General features: G+C 44.8%; 1 protein-coding gene across 5 annotated transcripts in view; it reads left to right on the plus strand.

Moving 5' to 3' along the window:
* FBN2 (fibrillin 2) overlaps positions 1-25,054 on the plus strand; it is a 307,967-nt gene that overhangs the window by 62,256 nt on the left and 220,657 nt on the right. For all 5 annotated transcript variants that reach the window (XM_059724895.1, XM_019478066.2, XM_059724893.1 and 2 more), the window contains exon 6: positions 22,792-22,989. In XM_059724895.1, coding sequence (XP_059580878.1) covers positions 22,792-22,989 — 198 coding nt within the window. The remainder of the gene's footprint in view (positions 1-22,791; positions 22,990-25,054) is intronic.

Here is a 25,054-nt window from a genome sequence, read left to right on the forward strand (position 1 = left end):
TCTAAGGTGTTTGAGTCAGGGGGCTGTAGCTGACTACCAGAGGCACTTTTATTGTCCTTGTCCTGGGGTTGGTCCTGGGTCAGGTGAGGTGAGAATGCAGTTTGAGTCTGGATTTGAGTGGCTACAGTTTGGGATTGTATTGTAATTGCACCCTGTTCCAGGTCCTTAAGGTGTGCATCCTTGTCTGTGGGATCATAGCAGATATGGTTGTAACGTAGAGCTTGGGTGTAGACGATGGATTTAGTAGTCTGCTTTGGATATAATATGGTGAGCATGAAGGTAGCTGTGGCAGTCAGTTGGTTTCTGATACTTGCCTGCTGAGAAACCCAAGATTCTCATTTAAGGAAAATCCTGGTTGTAATTGAAGCAAGGATGATTCTTTACTATTGGAGTTTTGCTTTCTGAATCATCAGGATACCAGTGGTAACTTTTATGTTTGGAGCATTTGGAATAAAACCTTACCCCTTGCCCTCCTGTAGACCAAGACAATAATATGCTAAGATGGTCATGCTCCAAAGAGCTTGCAATGTAAGTTACAGAGGATGGGTGAATTCAGTCAGATGTTTTCTGGTACCTCCTAAATTACTAATAGCATCTCATTAATTTAGTTCCCTAATTTTGCTGAAGTTTCTATGCATCACAGCAAAGTACTGATTTAAAAAATTGAAGTTGTTGCTGGAGTCAAGATCTAGGGATCATTCTTTCCCAAGGATAGCAACTTTTATTCCAACCATGAAAAAACAAACTACGTATAACTCAATTTGCGACACCACGGTTCCATATGGCAAAAGTTTCTTTTAAGTATTTTCCATGTACTATTTCATTATTTATAATTTCAGTTGGCCTCAGAGGTAAAATAATTTAATATTTTGGTATCTCTTCATTTTGTCTCCACATTTAGGTAATTCTTAAAAAAAAAATGTTAGTTTTGTATCTAAAAAGTTTGTATTTAAAAGAGCATACATTACTACAGTAGTGAGCCAAGTTCTCAGTAATAAATGCAACAAAATTCTGTTTTTCTTTATACTTCACAAATAATTTTGAGTGCTCAATACTGTGCCAAAATCTTTCTCATGTGCCTAGGTGTTTAGGAATGATTTGTTTTTAATTAAAAAAATGAGCTTTCTGATCTGCAGATGATATTATAATACATCTAATATCCTTTGTCTGCTTAAAGCTGACATAATATCAATTATGTTAAAATGGGTGTGCAAATGTTGGAATGTTGTTCTTGGAAAACAGTTACGTTCTCAGTTCCAGCAAAAGGAAAATGAGCATGTGCTTAGAATGGACATGACAGCAGTGCCGGTGGAAACTGGAATTCTGCTAAAATCTACAAAGCCTACTTGGACTGCTCCATTAAACATAGTTTTTCTTTAATTTTAAACTCCCCCTTTTAATTGCAGTGTGTATATTAAATTGTCTAATCAATCACAGGCATCCACTTGTGTGATGGAAACTGTCATATGGGATTGCTAGACTTGTAGTAAACTTCAGCTGGAAATTGAAAGCTGTCAACTGTATGAAGGAGCTTATGCCTTTGGAATGGATTTAAGTTATATGTTTAAAAACTTTTCAATTGGTTTAGTCTTTTTATATATTACATATCAGAATAAAACTTTATGAGGAACTTTGCTTTAAAGAACGTTCCACAGAACTCTGAAGTGATTTTTTTTCAAACTAGTTGGGTTTTTCAAGACTTACAATGTTTAAATATGATTTTGTTAATTATGTCTTTAGTGTATTCCATGAACTGAACTGTGCCAAATGTCTAATTAAGGTTTTAATATGTAGAATTATTGAAACATCAGCAAATTCTAAAAAAGGCAGACTTGCTATCCAGGCTTTGGTTTATATGAAATTCTTAGTCTAAATAGCTGTACTGCCCAGAGAGTATTTTTTTCCAGGAGAAATTAATGCTCCTGCCAAGTCCTCTCATTTTCCAAGAGACTAGCTCACATTTTCAGCCAAGAAACTTTTCTCCCCAACTTGTTGGATGTCACCTTTTAAAAAAATGCTCTTTATTTATATCAAGTCTAAATCAGTACTGTCCATCTAACTTCTTGTTTTAAGCCTTTGAAACCTCCCTCATGGCAAACCCTCAATGTTGGCAGTTAAGCATTGCTGCAAAAAGAACATTTTTCCATATTAGAATGATTAAAATATTGAAGGAAAAACAGTTTTAGATAATCGCTGATAAAACAAACATATGTACCTTTGTAATGTTTTAAATTTCTTTTTACATACTATAGCTTATGATCTGCAGATGGTGAAATAGGGTTGTATAAGAAGGATAATATTTGCATATGCATACATTTCAGACTTGTGGTCTGAACTCAGCTACAGCCTTGAGTATCATCAAGTCCTTCTTTTATGCTTGGATGAAAAACTAATCAAAGCCAAGCCCAGTTCCACAATTTTTACACAAACACAACGTTTTTGGCAAGTTTGACCATTCCAAAATCCATGGGGCAGTCCCAGTACTCAGTGGGATGTTTTTTGGCTTAGCTGCTGCACAATTCAGTTGTGAATCTATTTTACGTGTTGTGGTACTATGCCCTTTCCATCTGAGACAGCATAACATCGTCATACAATGATTCAGCCATTCGACATCAGGATTGGATATAGACATCGCAGTAAATGTCAGTAATCTTATTGGCAGGGGACCTGTACAAGACCCTTTCTACTGCAGAATCCCTTCTGTAGTTCTGAGAAGGTGTTTGTATGTGTAAGCATGCAGTATTGAACACAGGCTTCTGCATTCCTGTGATTTCTTGGGAGCTCAATTTACATATTGACTCCTTATGTTAATGTAAAGAAAAGTGTTGGAACAGGCCAGGGAAGAGACTGCCATACTCCACGTGAACTGTAGCATCTACTACTTCATCCTGTACTACATACTGCTCTCAGCATTTCTTCTGAAGCCTACATTTTAACTTAGTATAGACTTAATGTCTGTATTATTGTATGAGGGAACTCTATATGTCCAGAGTTCCCTCATACAAACCTTAATGGACTTTGTGCATTTCATCCAGTGTGCTTATTTGTTCTTTGGAAAAGAATAAAATTAAGTGTGAGCCTTAGGGGTGTGGACCCAGTGTTCCAGCATGGTATTGTGCCACTATTCAGTTCTGTCCAGCTTCAAGATGTCCCAATTATTAATTGGTTACCTAATAGTACTGAGTTGAAGTAGCATGTTGAGAGGTAGTTGGCTTCCTTTTTTCACTTCTGTCTTCAAAATGAAGGGGAGGTCAGGATCATTTCTTTGTTCTCTCTTCAGTGGTTATGCTAAATCATGCCTGTCGGAGAGGACTTGTCTCTGTGGCTTACTAAAAATCCTGCTGTGGAGAAGACTTGTTTTAGATTTGGAATGGAACAGAATGTTCCAATGACAGGTAATTTAAAAAAAATCCCTGGGAGGGATGTCTATGGCATTCTCTTCCTCTTTGTATTGCTTAAGCTGAGTACGCTCTGTTTTTTCAGTAACGAGAGCATAAACATTTTTCAGAACAGTACAGCTAAATTTCTTTAATTGTTAAGCCATACTTTCCCCTCTTTAGTTATGGTTATGAGAAACATTTTTTTTTTTAAAGAACAGATTCCATAGTCCTTCACTGTCCATCTTCAGAAAAAAGGCACAGCTCCTACATGGATTTAATGAAATGCTAAGGTTCCAAGTCTTTAACTCAGTTCTTTTGGTTGCCCCTGCATCTCCTCACTGAGACTCATTAATTTGTTTCGATCAGTTCTCAATCTCCAGCTTACAGCCCAAATCTGAACTGTGGGGCCATGTTATCCAGCCTTCAGGGCTCTTCATGGGCTGGATAATGTGGCCCTGCACACTAGATTATGTCAATACATGGCCGGATCCAGGCATGTAGCTTTGAGCCAGTGGACTGCCAGATCCCAGTGTATGGAGTTGTACTTGAGTATTGGATTGCATTCATGGACTGACCCCATGCACCACATGGGATTCAGCCTGCAGACTGAACCTGCACTACCCATCTGGCCCATGGGGCCAGAAGTTTGGATGCCACTGGTTTAGATCTGAGGATCTGCAAGTAAGAAGTCAGGACTATAGTGGAAACAAGATTTTTTTGGCTGAGACCCTTTTGCTAAAATACAAACAATTCCTAAAGAGGTCTTTAGGCTCTTATGTCGTCTTGCTTAACATCTTTTACTGGACATCATGATCCGTGGGTATTGTTTGATTTAGCCTCTTCCCACTTCCTTCTGTCTTGGTGAGACAGGCACATATCATTCCTTTGTATTATTGTTACTTGAGAAGAATTCATTACAATTCTTGGACAATAGCGATTAAACTGTAGACCTTTTTGCCACATGAAGTCATTGAAGCCGAGAACTTAAAGTTCAAATAGAGAGTGGATATTTATATGAATATAAAAAAAACCTAGAGCTGTTGTCATGTAAGGTAAGTTGTTATTCAGAAGAGGCATGAAATCTCATGTTGTTAGTTATGGCCAGGCATTCATTTGAAGCATGAAGAATTTCTGCAAAATTTATAGCACTACAAAAACATGGCAAGACAACTGCATACAGTTCAAATGCCCTGTTCTCTGGAGCACCTCAGGGCATGGTAAGACCTGCTGGTACTCTGCAGACAGGGGCCAGCGTGCAGTGATCTTAGTGCGCTTTGCATAAGCCCTCATCTGGGGAGATGCCCGGGGTAAAGGAAAGTAGATATTGACTAGACCTCTGGGGAGCCACACCCACCCAGACACCTTCCCTCCCCTCACACTGAAAGTGTGGAGCCTGTTGTTTCCATTGCCAAAGGATGATTGATTTCAATTCCAGCCCTCAATAGACGCTGGCTACCTCTTCACCATGTGGCTCTGGATCCAGGAGATGATTCTGTGTTACACCTGGTTTTGGAATGTTATGAGAACACTGTAGTTGTGAGTTGATTCAGGTGCAAACAAGTGGAGGGATGAACAACATAGATGTGTAAAAAAGGGTCAAAAGTCAAATTTGAATAAATATGGGGAACTAGTTACTGACATAGCCTGGGATAAAGAGTTCAGGGAAATTAATTCAGAGAAAACCTGGAATTTCTTTTAAGTGCCATGTCAGCAGGTCCATTGTATGCCATACTTCTGCCTGCATAGATTTAAAGCCTACTGCCGCTTCACAGAGCTCACTCGGCTCTTGTGTGTGTCAGTACACAGTGATATACAGACACAACTGACACTGGCTCTGTGGTCTCAAGTTTGCCAACCAGTTTGGCATAGGAAAATCCATGGTGGGAGATCGAGTGTAGGAGGTGTCCCTGGCTATCCAGTGGGTGTTGTTAGCATGAATCACCTGCCTCATCAACTAGTGGAGGGGTTGGGGGAGAGCAGGCTCTGATGTGAGCTCCATTTCAGGTAAGGGTTTGATGGGACTGCCCTTCCCTGCAGCTAGAGCACTGAGAAATTAGGCACAGTTTCCACACCCAAGGACATGCATACTGTTTGGCCACACTATCAACCTGCAGGCCTCCAACACTTCCTCCACTTTAGGAGAGGTGCTGAAGAGTCTTTGCTTCACTTTAGCTATGGAATTTGCTACTTGTGAAAGTTTGGTGTGACAGACAGACACTCTGTAGCCATGGAGGGGATGCATGGGGCAAGGAGTAATGCTTCCTGGGATGCTAGAGGACTGAGTCGTGTCCTGTGGCAGTATGGATAACTTTATAGAGGATACAAGTGGCATTGGAAATCATCATGTTAATGAGAAGTTACTGTTAGAAAAAGCTAATGTTTGATTGTGGAACCACCCTGTTTTTTTTCTGTGAAAAAAACACTTGAATGGCTGTACAACCAATTTTTGTGACACTAAAAGGTCTCAAATTTCTTATATTTCTTGCTACAAATATAACTTTGTCCATGACCTTTGTCACAGACCAAGTAGAGACCTATTCCTACATCTACTTACTTTAGTTTTCTACTCTTCTCTGATGTATCTGGTTTTGTCCATATCAGAGGCAGGATGGTGAACCAGATGGATTTTTGAGTCAGATCCAGTACGATAATTTTTGTTTTTTAAGTACTGGGGTCTCTCTTCAAGTTAACTGACTTTATTTAGATTGTACGTACCTTGGAATGGATTTTTAAAAAGAATTCTCAAAGAAAAAATTCCTTACAACTCAGCATGTGGCTTATTTGAGTTACCCTTTATGTGCTTGTGTATATTCTGTAGTATTTCTTCACCATACTAATACAGCACTAAGGAGCCATGCTTACTTTTGCTTCACACAAACTCCATTGGAAGCCAATTAACCTGCTTCCAGTTCAGCAGGTAGTGTACACGGAGCAGGCACATCACGTTACAGAAGAGGCACAGTAAAGACGTGCTAAAGAGAAGTTCAAAACATATTTAGAAGTACTGTACATGATTTCCATTTTCTCCCCTCCAAGTCTGTCCTAGCCACGAAACAAATGTTTTTTTGTTTTTAAATTAGTTTTATTAATAATTTTGACTATTACAGAAGTTTTTGTCATTCTTCAAGTCAGAATGTATACTGAATAAAGACAGTTTTCTCAGTCAAAGAAAATCACACATGTGCCAGAAGTAAGTTACACTCTTTCAGAAGGCATTCAGTTTTTTTAAGCAACAAATAATTTATAACATCTGTTCCATTAGTGCTTTCTGTTAGAAATATTCCAGTAGCATTACTGGGAAAGGAACAACTGAAGAAACACCTTGCATCAAGATATGCAAGCCCACACAGGAAAACATGATTAACTGACTTTTAATGCCAGAAGGGACCATTATAACATCATCCATTTTGATCTCCTACATAGCAGATGCCAGAAAACCTCACTCGGTGATCTCTGTATCAGGTGCTATAGCATATATTTATATAGATATATTATACCTTTTAGAAATAAAGTCCCAGCTGGGGTTTAAAGACTGTGTGTGAAGGGAAAATGCTCTAGTCGAGTTATTCCAGTGGGCAGCAGCATAGGGATGCAGCCCGGTGCCCAGTGCACAGCAGCAGCAGCAATTCTGGTTGTCATTGTAATTGCCATGGTGGATGTGCAGGTGCCAGCAAGCAGCTGTTTTTTCTGCCCCCTTCCCCCCCCTCCCCCCAAGTTGGTGCCAGGGTGTTCAAGGTGCTGGGTGCCAATGCACTGCTGTCACTGCCCTTGCTACAGTACTGCCAATGGGTAATTACCCTTCTTAAAACATTTAGGCAAAAAAATAAAGTGCAAATGTTTTATCTTCAGCTTCCACCCAGTGGATCTCACTTATCCCTTTTTATGCTTGGTTATATAAGGACAGCCAATACCTGAAATCTTTTCCTCATTTGGGGGCTGCAATAAAGTCGTCTTTGGATAAACTAATTCGATTGAGCTTTAGTTTCTCAATAAGAAGCATGTTTTCCAGACCTTCAATAATATTTTTGGCATTCTGAATATTTTCCATTTTCAGCATCCTTTTTAAAGTGTAGTCATCATTAATAATCTGACAAACACCATATTCAGAGGTAATACTTTCTCCCTATTCCAGCTGACATTCCTGTGCTTATGTGTCCAGAGGTCCCATTCTGTCTTCTAGCTACAACTTTGCTCGAGGACCTTATATTCAGTTGATTCAGTACTATTACTCCCAAGTCCTTTTCAGTGGGCTTGTTTACACAAGGTTTTTAATGTGCAGTAGACTAATTCTACTGCACATTAGCTTTTCATGGCAAAAGCCATGCTAATGTGCTACTGCTCAGTAGAATTAGTCTACTGTGCATTATTGTCACACAAAAAAGTGCGCCTGTGCTCTTGCGTAATAGTGCTGGTTACTGTGCCGACAGTTAGTACCTGTTCTTACAGGGAGTAAACTGAATGCACAGTAACCGCAATGCATTAATGAATGTGTAGACATGCCCAATGTCACTATGTTCCATTTCCCTGTCCCTTGCATCCAAATAGGAACCTTTGTAGGCTAAAAAGAAAGGCCTACAAAGGATAGAGAATGGGATTCACCTCCAAGGAGGAATATTCTGCACTGGTCCGGTCCTGCAGAGAGCAAACCAGGAAAACCAAGGCTGCAACTGAACTCCAGCCAGCTTTGAGTATCAAGGACAATAAGAAGTCCTTTTTCAGATATGTGGGGAGCCGAAGGAAAAGCAAGGGCAACATTGGACCCCTGCTAAACCAGATAGGACAACCGACGCCCAGGAAAAAGCCAACCTATTAAATGGGTACTTTACATCAGTCTTTCATCAGGCCCATGCCCACTATGGGACAGGGAGGTCCGGGTGTGGGAGATCCCGTGCCCTCCATCAGTGCTGACCTTGTGAAGGAACACCTTGAGAGGCTGGATACCTTCAAGTCAGCTGGCCCTGACAGTCTACACCCCAGGGTACTCAAGGAGCTAGCAAGCATAATAGCCCAGCCCCTGGCACAGATGTTTGAGAACTCCTGGCACTCGGGTACAGTGCCCGAAGACTGGAAAAAGGCCAAATGTGGTGCCTATCTTCAAGAAAGGGAGGAAAGTGGATCCGGCAAACTATGGACCCATCAGCCTGACCTCTATCCCAGAGAAGGTCTTAGAAAAGTTTATTAAAGAGGCCATCCTTAATGGACTGGCCGACGCCAACATCCTGAGGGATAGCCAGCATGGGTTTGTTGCGGGTAGGTCTTGCTTGACCAATCTCATTTCCTTCTACGACCAGGTGACCTACCACCTGGACAAGGGAGAAGAGATTGATGTCATATATCTTGACTTCAAAAAAGCCTTTGATCTGGTATCCCATGATCACTTCTTGGCGAAACTGGCCAGTTGTGGCCTTGGGTCCACCATGATCTGCTGGTTGGGAAATTGGCTCCGTGGCTGGACCCAGAGGGTGGTAATTGGTGGAAATCAATTGTCATGGTGCCCTGTGACCAGCGGGGTCCCCCAAGGCTCTGTCCTTGGACCCATATTGTTCAACATCTTCATTAATGATGCGGACATTGGAGTCAGAAGTGGACTGGCCAAGTTCGCCGATGACACCAAACTTTGGGGCAAAGCATCCACACCTGAAGACAGGAGGGCAATCCAGGCTGACCTGGACAGGCTCAGCAAATGGGCAGGCGAGAACCTGATGGTGTTTAACACTGAAAAATGCAAGGTTCTCCACCTTGGGAGGAAAAACCTGCAGCTTCCTTATAGGCTCAACAGTGCTACGCTGGCTAGCACTACGGAAGACTTGGGGGTCATCCTTGACCACAAGATGAACATGAGCTTTCTGTGCGATGCTGCGGCTAGTAAAGCGACCAAAACACTGGCTTGCATCTATAGATGCTTCTCAAGCAAATCTTGGGACGTCATTCTCTCTTTGTTCGGCCTTGGTGAGGCCGCAGCTGAAGTACTGCATCCAGTTTTGGGCCCCACAATTCAAAAAGGATGTGGAGAAGCTTGAGAGAGTCCAGAGAAGAGCCACGCATATGATCAGAGGTCAGGAAAACAGACCTTATGACGACAGGCTGAGAGCTATGGGGCTCTTTAGCCTGGAAAAACGCAGGCTTAGGGGTGATCTGATGGCCACCTATAAGTTTATCAGAGGTGACCACCAGAATCTGGGGGAACATTTGTTCACCAGAGCACCCCAAGGGATGACAAGGTCGAACGGTTATAAACTACTGCAAGACCATTTCAGGCTGGACATAAGGAAGAATTTCTTTACTGTCCGAGCCCCCAAGGTCTGGAATAGCCTGCCATCAGAGGTGGTTCAAGCACCTACATTGAACACCTTCAAGAGAAAATTGGATGCTTATCTTGCTGGGATCCTATGACCCCAGCTGCCTTCCTGCCCTTCGGGCGGAGGGCTGGACTAGATCTTCCAAGGTCCCTTCCAGCCCTAATGTCTATGAAATCTATGAAACTAAACCAAAGTACTGTATGGTGGATACATAATTGGTTGGATCCTCATATTCAATGATTCAATGTCTAGTTGGAAGGTGGTATCAGGTGGAGTTCTCTAGTGGTATGTCTGGGGTCTGGTAAACTTTAATATCTTCATTAATGGTTTGGAAGATGGGATTGAGTAGAAGTTTAGCAAACTTACAGATGACACCAAGTTGGGTGGAGTCGTAGATACTCTGGAGGGTAGGGTTCAGGTGCGGCTGATGAACTCAGACTGGTGGGGTGGTGGAGCATCCCACGGGGGGTGCGGTTTGCAGCCAGTTGGCAGTGGGCCGGGGGTGGGGTTTGCAGCTAGCTGGAAGTGGGGGGGGATTGGAGGATGCAGGGTTTGCAGCCTTCCTGCTACTGGCCAGAGTGCCTGGCCAACTGCAAACCCCACCCCACTCCCAGCCAGCTACAAACCCACCCCTCACTGCCCCCATGGGATGCTCCATCGTCCCACCAGTCTGAGTTCACCAGCCATGCCTGTTAGGGTTAAGAACCAGAATGATCCAGATAGACTGAAAAAAATGGTTCGCAATCAATCAGATGAAATTCAACAAGAACAAGTGCAAAATCCTGCATTTGGGACAATAGCTGCATGCACAATAGGCCTGTGCAAAGTAGCTAGTATTTGCTTTGGATTCAGCCAATTTGGGGGACAGCAATTTGATTTGGTGATTTGAATCACTGTCCCAAATTGATTCGGCTGAATTCAATTTGGCGATTCGGCCACCATCAAATCGACCTAATCTTTGAATCAAACAGGCACCCTCCCCCACCCGCTCTTCCAGCCCTGTCATTGGCTGCCCTGCCTGGCCACACCGTCCCGGCTCTTTTAAAAAAAAAAAAAAAAAAAAGTCTAGCACTCACTGGCTCCTGCCAGGTGGGGGGGGTGATCCCCACTGCCCCACGTTGCATGGGGGACTCTGCCACAAGCCCCTGCCTGCTCTCCCAGCCCCTCCACTCATGGCTGCCCCGCTTGGCCCCAGCATCAGCATCAGCTCTTTAAATGAAACAAAATCCCTGCATTCACTGGCTGCTGCCAGGTGGGATGGGGCAATCCCTGCTGCCCTATGCTGCATGGGGGGGCTCTGCCATGAGCCCCCAGAAGACCTGATGGCTGCTGCAGCAGCTGGTGAGTGCGGGGCTTTTTTAAAGAAGTGGGAGCTGGGGCAGCCATGGGGGGGGTGCTCTGGGAGAGTGGGCAGAGGTCAGGGGGCCTGGTGGGGGTCAGGGGATGGGGCCTGGCGGGGGTCTCCCTGTGGTCTGCTCCCCCCTCCTCCAGCCCCCCCTCCCCTGCCCCTACTTACCAGCATGGAGTCTGGGTCCAGCTCTCTACAGCAGCGAGTGAGGACTGCCCATATCTCCAAAGCTCTCTGAATCTTTTCCAAATCAATTTGGACCTTTTTACTGTTCTCCTGATTCAATTCGGATTTGGTGATTCGGTCGCCAAATTGGACTGAATCTCCTCCTAATTAAATCAGCACCCGAAGCTTTGCACAGCCCTAATGCACAAATTGTCATTGTCATTGGCAATCCCGTACAGTCGAGGATGATTGTCTTCCATAATTGTCTTATTTATGGGCCTGAAGATGGTTGACAAGGCCTATCTAGAATTGAAAGACTCTGTTTCAGCTTGGGCACATGTTTCCATGGAGGGTGGGTGACTTGGAGTTCTAGGTTTGGTCCACAACTCAGTTTCTGCTGTTCCTATTTTTTCTGACTCCTGAACAATTACAGACTGAGGAATGACTGGCTAGGAGGCAGTACTGAAGAGGAAGACGAGGGGGGTAACGTAGACCAGCAGTGCTCCAACCCCTGGCCTGGAGGACCTGGCAGTGTTGGGCCCAATCCCAGTTCAGTGGCCTTGGTGGAGGTGGCATAGAGCTCCATTCTAGTGCACTGGCCCAGGCTGAGGCAGTGTGGGGCCCAATACAGGTGTGCAGGGATGGGGGAGGTAGTGTAGGAATGTGTGGTGCAGGGTCCAGTCTTGTCTGAGCAGTGCAAGGCACAGGGGCTGGAGACTGATCCAGCCCATGGACCAGTCCCACATCATTCTTCCAGCCTATGGGACCAAAATGTAGAGCACCAGTACTGTAGACTGTAAGGTAAATATGAGCCAGAAAAAAGGCCAACAATATACTGGGCTTTATGAACATGAGTGTCACTTGCAAATCACTCTGTTAAGCACTAATGAGGGTTTACCTGGAGTAGTGTATCCAGTTTTGGGCCCCAGGCTTCCAAGAAGGATGTGGACAAAACAGAAGGTGTTGAGTGCAGAGCAACAAAACATAATTAGAGGTTTAGCAAACATGACTTAAAACGAAAGTCTGAAAGGATTAGGGTTATTTAGCCTGGAGAAGAGAAGCCTGAGGTGGGGTTTGATAACAGTAATACCTGAAAGGCAATTATGGAGAGGAGGTTGGATTTTCTTTGTGACCATAGGGACAGGACTAGGAGCAATAGATTCAAGCTTCAGCAAAGGAAATATAGGTTGGAGATTTCTGACTATGAGGGTGGTTATGCATTGGAACTAGTTACTTAGGTTGTGGACTCTCCTTCTCTGGAAATTTTCAAGAGCAGGTTAAACAGTCACCTGACTGGGATAGTTTAGTCAGAGACTATTTTGTCTTCACCAGGGGACTAGCTAGATGACTTCATGAGGTCTCGTGAGGCCCTACTTCCCTATAATCCTAAATCATTCTTCATGGCTGTTTTGCAGTTTGGTATAGTTCAATAATGCTCAACCTTTTGACCCCATTCGCTAAATGAGTGGCACAGGGCTGGGCTGTGGGCTGGATCAGACTTGCCACCCTAAGATCAGACCTGCATACTTCCTGGCCAGCCCCATGTGCCTCGATTGGGGCCATGGGACCCTGCACTGCCTCCACAGGCCAGGGTTGGGTCCCATACTGCCTCTGCCTGCTCCTAAGTGCAGGAATTAAGGCTTCAGGACCCCACACCTCCTCTCCCTGATCCCGTGCATGGCAATCAAACTCTAGGATCTTGCACTGCCTTAGCCTGGCCCTGTGGGTTGGGATTGCATCCCATGCCATCCTGCATGCCAGATTGAGTGTGCAGGGTCATGTCCTGTGGGACTCCCCATGAACCCATGGGGAGCCTTTTGGGATGGGTGACAAGGTGGTGGGTCTGGTGCCAGAACAATTGGAGTCATGGGGGCTCTATTTTATCAGTGACAGATCTAAATGTTAACATCACTCATGCTCCATTGTGCAGTAATATGCCACAGAAGTGGCTTCCTGGCAACAGAGAATTTATCATTTGAGCCTTATTGGTAATTCAGGAGCTCTCTCCTATTCCAGCACTGGCTGTGACGCATTTGAAGATTTTCCAGTACCACATTTCCTTTTTAGCAGGAAATCTCAACACAGTGGGCGTTTCTACACAAGCATTAATGTCATAGGTAGCACCAGTGCACACATTTTTAGTGACACTAATGCACAGTAGTTTAATTCTACTGTGCATTAGCGCAATAGCATGCTTTTGCTGGGGCACACTTATGCACGGTAGAATTAGTGTACTGCACATTTAGTGTCTCGTGTAGATTCATTGTTTCTTTACTATCATCCCTCTTTTTCCTCTCCACTAACCAACCCTCTTAGGCATGTGCACATGTGAAAGAACTCTCTTTCTCTCTCTCCCTTTCTCAATTTTATGTTCATATTTCCTGCTGCCTCTGCCAGATCCATCCTTAGGAATGCATCCTCCTTAGCAGGAATGACAGTGTAGTTTGGGATAGGTGTGAATATGTATACACACTGAATCATTAATCTCATAGGAGGAAGTGAGGCTGAAACAAACCCTAATTTCAGTATGAATAAATGCTACTATACGGTAATATCTGTAATGAGCAAGATACTTCTGAGTCGAGCCCCGTCTTCAGATGGAAAAGTCTGTAATTACACTTCTATCCATATTGTACTGGTCCCCATTATCCAAGGCATTTCCTTCTTAAAAAGTATACTTCAAGCCGTGAATGCTGCACCAGGCAGCACTAACACCGTGTTGCAGCCAGAATTAGCATGGGGGGAGAGGGAGTGAGAGCTTGTACAACAAGTTCATTCTGGGCTTTAACTGCATGGAATGAATTTCACATGCATATAGTATTATGAACTGTTTCCATTCATAATACCTGCTATTCAGAGTATGTTGTGTGCTCCCCTGTAGCAATTTACCATAGAGAATTTGAGCATTCTGCAGCTAGAGGAAAGTTGCTCACATAGCTCAAGTAGTAGAGGTTCATACTGTTAGTGTTGAAGTTCCCGGATTCAATCCCTCCTGCTGAACCAGGTTGCATGCTGGTTGTTGCATAAGAATTAACCTGTTAGCAGCTGTGATGATCCTTAAAAATAACCCAGTATCTTTGATATAACAAAAGAGCATTTTTCTCCTGATAGTCTCAAGGATAGCAAACTTGGTGCTCAGAGCAAATGACAGTTCTGTGTTTTCACTTCCTTAAATGCAGTGCTTTTCATTTAGGACTCTCTGGGTGTATCCACAATGCAGGCATGTGCACTTGCAACAATTCAAACAAATTTGTGGCAGAGATTTGTGCCTCTGCACACATGCCTGAACATGCAGTTTGGTGCAGGGCAAATTGTGTCACTTGGGGCAAACTGACCCTACCCAGCTCCTCCCGGATCTTCCACCAGGGGGAGCTAGAGGCTAGGGCCAGCACCTGTCCTGGCCCTAGTAGTATAAAAAGCTGCCCTGGCGAGCAACTCAAGACTACTTGCCCTGGCTTTTGAGGCCTGGCCAGTTAATAATTGGGTACACTAGCCCCTTGTACCAGCTGAACTGCTAAAGCATCCCTAACCTGGAGTGGCCTCTGCACCCTCTACCCACTGCAGCAGTCTGGCACTGTGGGCTGCTGCCTGGCTGTGACCTGCTACCATCAGCAACAGCATCCGCCCCCGTGGACCTGCAGCCCCATGGCTACATGCCTCCCAGACCCAAATGGCTGCCTAGGCTGTGGTATGGGCATTGCAGCAGAGCCTCCTGCATCTCTGGGCCAGCTGCCAGTGGGCTGTGGCTACACAGTTGGCTTTTGTGCAGAACTGCTGTCATGTCTTTTGGTGCTTCCACTCTGCCATCTGGGCAGCTATCTCCAGAAGATGTGTTCGTTGCAGTGGACTGTCAAAGCGTGTCCTCTTGGCCCCAAATGAACAGGTCAGCCACTTCATCTGCCCTCCAGCTGGGTTCCCAGTGCTGGTCCTGGGCAGGCTTCTCTGCCTGGGTCTTGCCACTTGCCTCACCTACAGAGATCCTGGTGTTCCCTGTTTAAAAATTGCAAATTTTCTGATAAAAACCCAAATTCTCACATTAAAATACCCCAATTCCATGTCTTTCCATGATTAAAATGAAATGCCACTATATATAGAGAGATCAGTTGGGTAATGTTTTATTATATTTACAATTGTAAAGCAGTTTGGAAGCCTACCAGTGCCTCTATCATCATCATAAAATAAATTCTGTATATCTGTACACTTTGATATTTGGTTTTGGCTTTTTAATCATAGAAAAATCAGAGCTGCCCCTGCCCCCTTTGCTTACCAGGATGTTGAGGGGCTGAGCAGCCCCTGCCCTTGCACCTCACTCCTAACCCACAGCCCCGCCTGGCCCAACTAGCTCCCTCCTAGCAACAGCTCAGTCACAGCACCAGGACATGAGTGCAGCATCATCTCTTCCATCCGCTGTTTTGAGGCTCTGATCAGTGCCAGCCCTTGCTGTTCTGCTCCCTGTGTCCATGCCCAGGTGATCCCCATGCCATTCCTGGGCAGCTTAGGGACTGGGCTGGGCAAGCCCCTTCTCTTCCAGGCTAGCGTGCCCCTGCATAGGCTGCTGTAGTGGGGGCAGGGGGACTCAGCCCAGCTTTGGCAGCCTCTCATACTCGGAGCACTCCCCCACCCCAACCCCCATTTCTCTCTGTCTCACACACCCCTGCTGCCACCTCCCCCCAGCCCATCACACTCCCCAAAAGGTTCCAGGGATTAGCCCCCACCCCCTCCCCACACAGGGGCTATGTATCCCAGCACCAATGTAGGCACGGAGCACGGTTGCAGTGTGGCAGTTGCTCCTGAAGATGCAGCTCCTACCAGCAGGTCCCATCCCATTCCATCCAGTGCCTAGGCATGCAATGTATGAGATTTGTGGGGTGCGGGGGAGGGCATGGCATTTGGGGGGGGAGAAGGGGTGTGAGGAGTGGGTATAGGGCTTGTGGGGGGTTGTGGGTGGGTGTAGGGTTTGTGGGGGTAAGGCTTGTGTTGGGGTGTGGCTTTTGTGTGGGGTTTGTGGTTGGATATGTGGGTGGGGGGGTTGGGTAGGGGTGTGGGGTTTGTGGATGAATTATGGTGGGGTTTGTGGCGGTGGGGGAGACTGATTGGGAGGGGTGGGTGCCCCCCCTGGGGGAGACTGATTGGGAGGGTCATAGTCCTCCCTGCAGCAGCAGCAGTTGTCGGGGCACTCATGGCCACTGCTGGCAGAGCCCCCCAGTGGTGCAGCATGGCCCTAGCTGAGACCTGGTGCTGCTTCTGCCATATGGAGCCAGCCTGGCCTAGCCTGCTGGTACGCACCTTTGCACAAGACCGGGTCAGTCTTGCTGCCACCTGGGCTCCTGCCACCACACACAAGAGCTGTGTGCTAGTGGGTTGGGCTGGGTCCTGCCTTCATGTGCCCCGTGCACCATCGGGCTGGGTTGACTCCATGGAGGCAGGACCCAGCCTGGCCTGTTAGCACATGGTTTCTGCATGCAGTGCTGGGAGCACATGTGGCAGCAAGAGCAGCCTGGTCCTGTGTGAAGGCGTATGCTAGCGGGCTGGGCTGGCTACATATGGCACAGGTGACACCGGGTCTCAGGTGGCTGGAGCCAAGCCATGCTGTACTGCTGGGGGGCTCTGCCAGCAGTGGGCCATGAGCGCCCAGATGGCCGCTGCTGCTGCTGTAGGGGGGAGGGGGGCCTGTGTGCTATGTGGGGGGAGGGGGGAACAGGACTCCCCTTCCACAAGCCCCCAACCCACCCACAGTTCCCTCCACCCACAGTCCCTTCACTCCTACATCCCTACTTAACTGGGACAGAGCCTGGGTCCAGGCCACAGCTGCAGCTTTGCCCCACTCCTATTTGCTTCAGCATGCTGCCTCAGCATGCTGGAGCAGCAGAGACACTCTGGCAAGAGTGGCCACTCTTTGAAGGACCCAGCCTCTAGTTGCTTCAGGGCACACCCCAGGAGTGCATCCTGTGCCCCGTTTTCCCAGTGTGGTTTTTTTTTTTTTTTTTTGATACTGGGATTTCCCGGTATAAAACTTAGAGTCTGCACTGCAAATATGCAGTGCAGGGAACATTTTTGCATTTGCAGCATTTCAAACTGCTTGAGATGCCAGAACAGGCACGTGCTTGTTTGTTTGGACGTGGCCTCCAGTCCTTCTGCTAAAACTTCTTTGCAGGAGCAGAATCCTCCTTTATGCCAACAGAGTTAAACTACATCTGCCAAGTGCAGTAAAACTTAGGCTATTGCCTGGTGGCCAGCAAAAGGCATGTATGGACACTCCTGCATTCTCTGCCAGCTGCCATGGTCCCTCCAGTTGTTGATACTTTCTCAGGGTGTACTTCACTGTCTAATGGCAGAGCTGCTGAAGGGAGCATGTGGAGCTGCCAGAAGCACCTGACTATGAATGTTCTCTGCTGGGTTGGTGGTTATGGCTGCTCTTTGCTACCAGCAGGGTAAGTATAGGCAAAGTCTCAGTTAAATTATGGAACGAGTATTTTCTTTCCACATAAAGTAACTCATAGATGTTCCTCTTAGTTTTACCCTTTAAGAGAAACTTTTAGCTCCATGTGGCTCTGAAACTGGTTGGTTCGAAGTCCATAATCAGTCTGAAGTCTCACGAAGAATAATCTAAATTTGTCATTCGTTCATATCGTTAGAGATCATGATCATCACAATCGTATTACAGGCAAATACTGACTAGGCTGTTGATGCAGATAGCTATTTACAAATAGGCTATGCCATTTTTCTAAGACTTGACTCTGATGTTGTATTAATTCCTTTCTCGAAAAATTGCTTCATATGCTTTGCTAGCAGTATATTACTCCAGATGTTAGTACCACAGTGGCCAAACTGCAGCTTGAGCTGCATGCGGCTCACTGGCATGGTACTTGCAGCTCTCTGGGGCTTTTCCACCAAAGGCCTGCCCACTTCTCCCTGAGGCGGCTCTGGAGGACACTGGGCTGCCGTGGGTTGGGGCTGCAGCCGTGGCGCATATTCCAAGGCATGCTCCCCATTGTGAAAGCTGGAGTGGTACGGTGGTGATCAGTCTGACCCTGAGTTGAGAGGAAAGAGCCTTCAGCCAGGAACCTCTGCCTTTGGTTCCAACTGGATCATTGGCACACCCAGGACAAAGAGTGGCTATAGCCAACACTCAGTGCCTCTGAGGAAGGCTTAAAAACACCCTGACACATGTAGCAGAAAAGGGAGGGGGCGGGGGCGGCGGCAACCAGCCAAGCACAGAAACATGGAAAATACTGTAGGTGCACCTTGGTCCATATTGTATTGGCACGGAGGAAAGAAAAATTGACATTATTGGCAATCAGCTGTTTTTGGCTGATGTTGCCAGTAATGTCACTGATAAATGCCACATGCATGTGCACAGCCAGAGTATGCACATGGCCAGCCTGGCAGTTTGGAGAGCAGCATCTGGCTGGTAAGTCTGTTGGGGGAGAAGGGGCAGGGGGAGGGAAGGGGCATGGGGGTGGAGATCAAAACCCCTGTGGTGAGGGAGGGAGTAGGGCTGGGGCAGTGGCAGGGGCAGGCACTGCTCAGCCAGGGCGGGGTGGGGCATGTGAGGGAGCCACAAACGGCTTGTCTGGGGGGTGTAGGGAGGGGGAGGCAGATCCCCCCCACTACTGGCACCTCTGGGGGAAGCATTGAGGGATGTGTGCCACCCCCCTTCCCCCCCAGATCTGTGCATGGGGTGAGGGCAGGTTGCTGGGGGGCAGAGATGGCACCAGGCTCTTCCCGGCGGGGTGGAGGGGGTGGGAGGGTCTGGGCAGGGGCTGCACTCAGGGTGGGTGGCAGTAGTGCTGGGAAAGGGGGCTATGGTGAATTATGGGATGGCTGTAGTCCATCCCATAGGCCCCCCCCCCCCCCCGCCCTCCGCGCTGCTGCCACCCGCCCTGAGCACAGCCCCGGCCCAAAACCTCATTCACCTTTTGTGCATCTGCACACTGCAGATTCATACTGAATCTGTGATCTACCAAGACTCCCAAGTCCTTTTCCATAGTGCTTTCATCCAGCCAGGTGTCACCCATTTTTTATTTGTTTTTGATTATTCCTCCCAAAGTAAATCCCTTTGCACTTGCCCAAATTGAACTTCAACCTGTTAGCACTAGCCCAAGTTTCCAATCTGCTGAGATCCTTCTGAATTATGTTTCCATCTTCCAGTGTCTCAGCAATCCTTCCTAGTTTTGTGTTATCTGCAAACTTGCTCAAGAAGCTTTCTATTCCAGCATCCAAATTGTTAATAAACACATTTAACAGCACCTGGCCCAGGACAGGCCCCTGTGGGACTCCACTGAAAACCTCCTGCCATTCAGACATGGACCTGTTAATAACTAGCCTTTGCTTGCAGCAGCTATTGAGCCAGTTATCTATCTACCTTGTCATAGTTTTATCTTGCCAACATTTCTCTAATTTGTTTATGAGACGGTCATGTGGGACTTTGTTGAAAGCCTTGTTGAAGTCCAGATACACTATATATCCAAAGCATTCCCTTCATCCACCCAGGTAGTTACTTTGTCAAAGAAGATCAAGTTTGTTTGACATGATTTGTTTTTCACAAATCCATGTTGGCAGTTTATGATCAGCCCTTCCTCCTTTAGATGCTTGCAAACATGGAGAAAATTACATTCTTGACATGACATAGCGAGTATTTTGTTTATAGATAATCTTCAGTAAGTAATAAAGTACAGTACCAGTCTTTGCTAAGGGACCTGATAATCTTGTCTATGGGGGAAATCTCAACCATACTAGAGTCAGTAGCAAAACTCACATCAATTCAGCTGAGTCATCATTTCATCTGTCTTAATGGTTTATTTTCTGAACGGTTCTGTTTTGCTTCTAGTAATATTTTTATTTTCTCAGAGAAACCTGGTCATTGGTAGTGATTTGCAACTTGAAAGCAGAATACAAGATACTGTTTCCCTCAAGCTGCATAACAACCTTGCCAAACTTCACGCAAGGGATACATAATATTGAACAGAGTTCTTCACTAATCCTTTGCCTTTAATTAAAATTCATGCAAGATCCATAGTAGGTTCATGGAACCTTAATCCGGATGGATGTACAAAATCTGTTCATGTTTGAAATTTAGTCATTCCCATATAAGGCTCTGCCATGATGAGGTCACTGGCCATAGAGAGATATAATTTGTGCATTTTGTGAGAAAATGCAACTACTGTTTGACAGTCATTAGTTTGACAGGGAAGGATGTTGGACCACAATGAAACTGAGAACATGGTGAAGCTGATGGTGATTCTGTATCTTCGAGGAAGGGTTATGCTGTAACATTCATAATGTACAGGACTTTCTTTGGATAATGCAGACCTTGTAGAAAAAACATTGCTTCAGTGTGTGCATAATTTTCACTTGATAATTTGGAGGTAGGGAGAAATGCAGTACTGTCCAACACTTATTTTATTTTGTTTTTTACCTTCCATTCTTATAATACCAATTAGGTGCTGATTTACAGAGATCTTGTGCGTGTGCTAAATTCCATCCTTTGGAGTTAACCACATGCAAAAGCCTTTGTACGGTTTTATGCCTAATAGGGTCCGTATGAGAATCCATTTATTTCTTTTAATAGTCTTCTGTATACTTTTATCATTTATTTCTTTTATTATTAACTTTTGCTTTATGGGCATGATCAGTAATGCAAAGGAAACTAAGAGCCCTGTTGCTTGGGACACTTCGTATGTGTTAAATATGTGGGATGTTATGCGGCATTAAAGTTAGAACGTGTTCTGAGCAGGTGCACAATAACATTTACTACACAGTTCATGTGCAACTACTAGAGGACGAGTGGGCAGACTTCCCGGCATGCTGTGCTGGGCAACTTTTTCCCAATTTTCCAACAGTGGTCATAAACAGCCAAGCACACAGGAGAACATAGATTAGCTGACCATCTCGCGGAGGACACGAATTCTAATCCTGTCTTGGTCTGGCACAGAATCTCCAGTCTCTCCTTGATGGGCTCTCAGCTGGGGTTGAATCTCCAGGGACTTTCAAGTGGAGATGACAAGTGGCAGAACCAAGCAGATCCTTATCCTTTTGAACTCAATAATGAAATCAGGATTCCCACCAGGAATCCTAAATCAAACTCTATAGGGCTCACAGGGAGCTATTGAAGATACTCGGTCATAATCTAAAATAGCTTTTCTATATACAGAAACATTGCTACTTTTGAAATAGTCTGTTTCTCAGGAACTGCCTGGGTTCCATTTGAATGGGGATGTGGGGACGGGAGGAGAATTCTCCTTTGGCCATAACAAATCTTCTGGTTCTGGTTCTTCAAGGCACAATGTGTCAGGTCTTAAAATTGCAACACTTTTATTTATAGGGAAGTTGTTACTGTCCCCATTTACATTTCAATAATAGCCCCAGTTCCATGTCCAGGCAGAGGAGAAATGAGACGTAACAGCTCCCTGTACTGTTAGAGCTTGTATGGGAAGACAGTAGCTATTTCCAGGATGCTACTTCCTATTTCATGTAGGTGAATAGGAAGTAGGTGGAACCTTGTCTCTTGCCTTTGTTCCTCCCCTCCCTAAATGCCAATAGGAGCACCACATCTTGCACAGAGCTGAGACCTGGTTCATTTTTGCTCCAGGAGCAGTACAACTAAGTGTTATACTTTACTCGAAGGGTTTTTAGTAAGACTATAATCCCAGTTTTTTTGCACAGATTGAATGTGACTGTGAGGCAAGACTCTATAGCAGTGGTTCCCCACCTTTTTTTTTCCGTGCCCTGCTGCTGGGAGCAGAGTGCGGCAACAGTGGTGTCCTGGGGTGGGGCTCGTCTTTTCTGTGCAGTGCTGCTGGCATTGCCACTGTGACCCTCATTTGAGTCACAATCTGGGGTTGGGATCCACTGTTCTATAGGCATCCCACAGTGAGATTTAAAATATGTTTTTATTAAAAAAATGTAAGTTACCCATTTGATATTAAATCTGCATTGTATGTTTAGGAATGCTTTTCACCCCCAGTAGTTAATCAGCATAACCAGCACAGACTCCCATGATGCTCATAATAGAAAATTAATGATAATCTAATTAGTGCTCTATGAAAAAGCCTTCAGTTAAGACAGTGCTTTTGTAGTAAACATTACAACAGGAATGGTGGCTGTGTCATTTTTTTTCTTGCATGGCCTCAAATGATAAAGAGGTGCCAGTGGTCTGGAGTTCCCTTTGGTAAATGATAATGAATTTTCTCAGCGACAGGAAATCCCAACTCTCAGCCCTCCCAGGACATAATAATATAGTTATTTTTCTTTCCCCTTTCCTTCCTGCCTATTGCAGTATTAACTTTACTACAGACTTTCATTTAATCACTTAATGGCATAGTTCCTTTAGAATCAGCTCCCTTTATCTTCCAGCATCATTCACAAGGAAATCATATGAAAATGTTCTCTACAGAATAAGTATCCTCAATGGAAAATGTCCTATTGCTTATGTATGCAAGACCATGATTTAAGTTTGAAAATCCTGCTTTTTTTTTTTTTTGGTTTATATTGACTTATGTTAAAAAAAATGGAGTCCTCTGTGTTATATAGCAGAGGAACTAATATAGGCCTTTGTACGTGACACTGATCTTTCCCTTTTTCCATTCTTCTCTTCCAGATTATAGAACCGGTCCTTGTTTCACTCAGGTCAACAACCAGATGTGCCAGGGCCAGTTGACAGGCATTGTTTGCACAAAGACTCTCTGTTGTGCAACAATTGGTCGTGCTTGGGGCCACCCTTGTGAGATGTGTCCTGCTCAGCCTCAGCCATGTCGTCGTGGTTTCATCCCTAACATCCGCACTGGAGCTTGTCAAGGTAAGCTTTTTGGTTAGGCTATACATCCCAAGTGTTTGTTTAGAAAAACCTGTGTTCACCTATTTTTGTTGTGTGTAGTATTTGTTTTACTGTTGTTCACAAAATTATATTAATAATTATGTTTTGTATTTATATAGCATCTTACTTAGAAAGGCAATAAATGACAAACACCCCATAGCTAAGAAACAACTATAGATTCCCCATTTGACACCCCAAAACTGTGAAACACTATTCCACCCAACCTCCTCCTGCTTTCCTGCCTGTTACCTAGGAAATCAAACCCACCAGCACATCCCAACTATGCTTCTTAATGTCCATTCATATCTCTTCTCACTTCCCCTCCTCTTTTCCCTGTTCACGCCCAATTCCACTCCCACAACCCCTCCCAACCGCCTGCTATCTCTCCCAAACCCTCACTCCTCTCTCCTACAGAGGTCTGTGGCTATCCTCAAAAATACATAAATCTCCTCCCTCCCTGCAACAATCACAACATTAAACAATACCATAATAGGGAAATAACAGGAAGATGACCTCAGGTTCTGCCTCCATAATATGCCTACAATTTCCCAAGTTTTAGTGTGGATACATGCTTGTAATAATTAATATATGTTCTAGAAGAAAACAATTACAGTAAACCAAGAGGTCAAAGTTAAGGAGAGGGGCTCCATATGCACCTACAAGCTGTAATAAAGTGCTAATTACTAAACTAGAGTTTTTTGCTCTGATTTTTTTTTTTTAAGGTAAAAATGCCTAGGCATTTTGTATTCTGTCCAAAAAATAAATAAAAAAAAAAAACAGTTGAGAGGCTTTTTATTACTGCTGAACAGTTTGCTTTGTGAAAAGGTCTTTTTCTCTAACCCTGCTGTTGGTTAATTGTGTAAGTGCCTGTTGCACATCTTAGTGCATGATGGGGGCAAGGGAGTACATAGATCTTTTGTTTAGATGGGATCCATTAGGTTAGTGTGCTAAATCAGAAGATAATTTTAAGTAAATGTAGTACCAGAGATCCTGCTTTTTGATCTGGCAGAAGCTCCACATGTTTTTTAGGTAAAGAATGGTCAGAGAAGACCTGTCAAACTTTTTGACTTGTGCACCATCCTTCCCTGCTCTTTCTCAAGTAATAATTGACTTCTTGTTTTTCTCTCAGTTCCCTCATAAATGTGATGGCTTAAAAACAGAAGTGATAAGGTGGCTTTTCTGTCATCTCGCTAATTTTCCTCTCTGACTCAGCTGTTAGGCAAACTACATATTAAATGAAAAAGCTAAGGATTGTGGAAATTTCAAATAAATTAGATTACTTCCTTTCTGTTGCTTAGGTTGTGTTAGTCTCAGATTGTGACATGTAATGAATTATAGACTGTTGCTTTTACAACCTTCCCAAGGTTACCTAGCAATTGAGTAGGCAAATATAATCTCTTGAGAACATAAATTCTCTACATTTTCCCTAGTATGGCCACAAGACACAAATAAAATAAGATTCTGTTTGCCATCAGTGTTCTTACACCCCAAGACAGACTCTTTTTGGGCAAGCATCCATGGTTATAATAAGGTCTGGCTCATTATCAGAGCTGGAATTGACTCTTACGATCCATGCGTGGTTACAAGCTGAGAAGCCACTATTAGTGCTGTTTGTAGCACGTGGTAATGGCCCTTTGCCATGTGTAAAAAACCTGAGGTTATTTCTGTGCTTGGGGCTGAGAATTAGGCTTCATATTTTCTGACTCTGAAATATGTACATTTACAGCAAAGTTATCAAACCCTGCAGTTAGTGTGGAGTGCATCAGAGGTTGAAGACTGACTAGTTCTGGATGACAAAGATGCCTAGTTAAGGGGTGGGTTTTTTCCTTTGTCTTTTTCTTTTTGCCTCAAGTCCACATGCAGTGCACTGTTTGTGGGTATCGGCATCTTTTTAAGTCTTTTGATTTTTCCAAAGCCATTCCAGGAAACACGTTGATTACAGCATTGTACATGTTCCCTGTAAATACAGACCCTCCCCATGTAACTGAAAGAATTCCTACTACAGTTCAGAGAGTTATGTAACCTGGGGAGTTTCTCGTTCTAGCCA

Source organism: Alligator mississippiensis, chromosome 3 (genome assembly GCF_030867095.1).
Source record: "Alligator mississippiensis isolate rAllMis1 chromosome 3, rAllMis1, whole genome shotgun sequence".
Lineage (NCBI taxonomy): Eukaryota > Metazoa > Chordata > Crocodylia > Alligatoridae > Alligator > Alligator mississippiensis.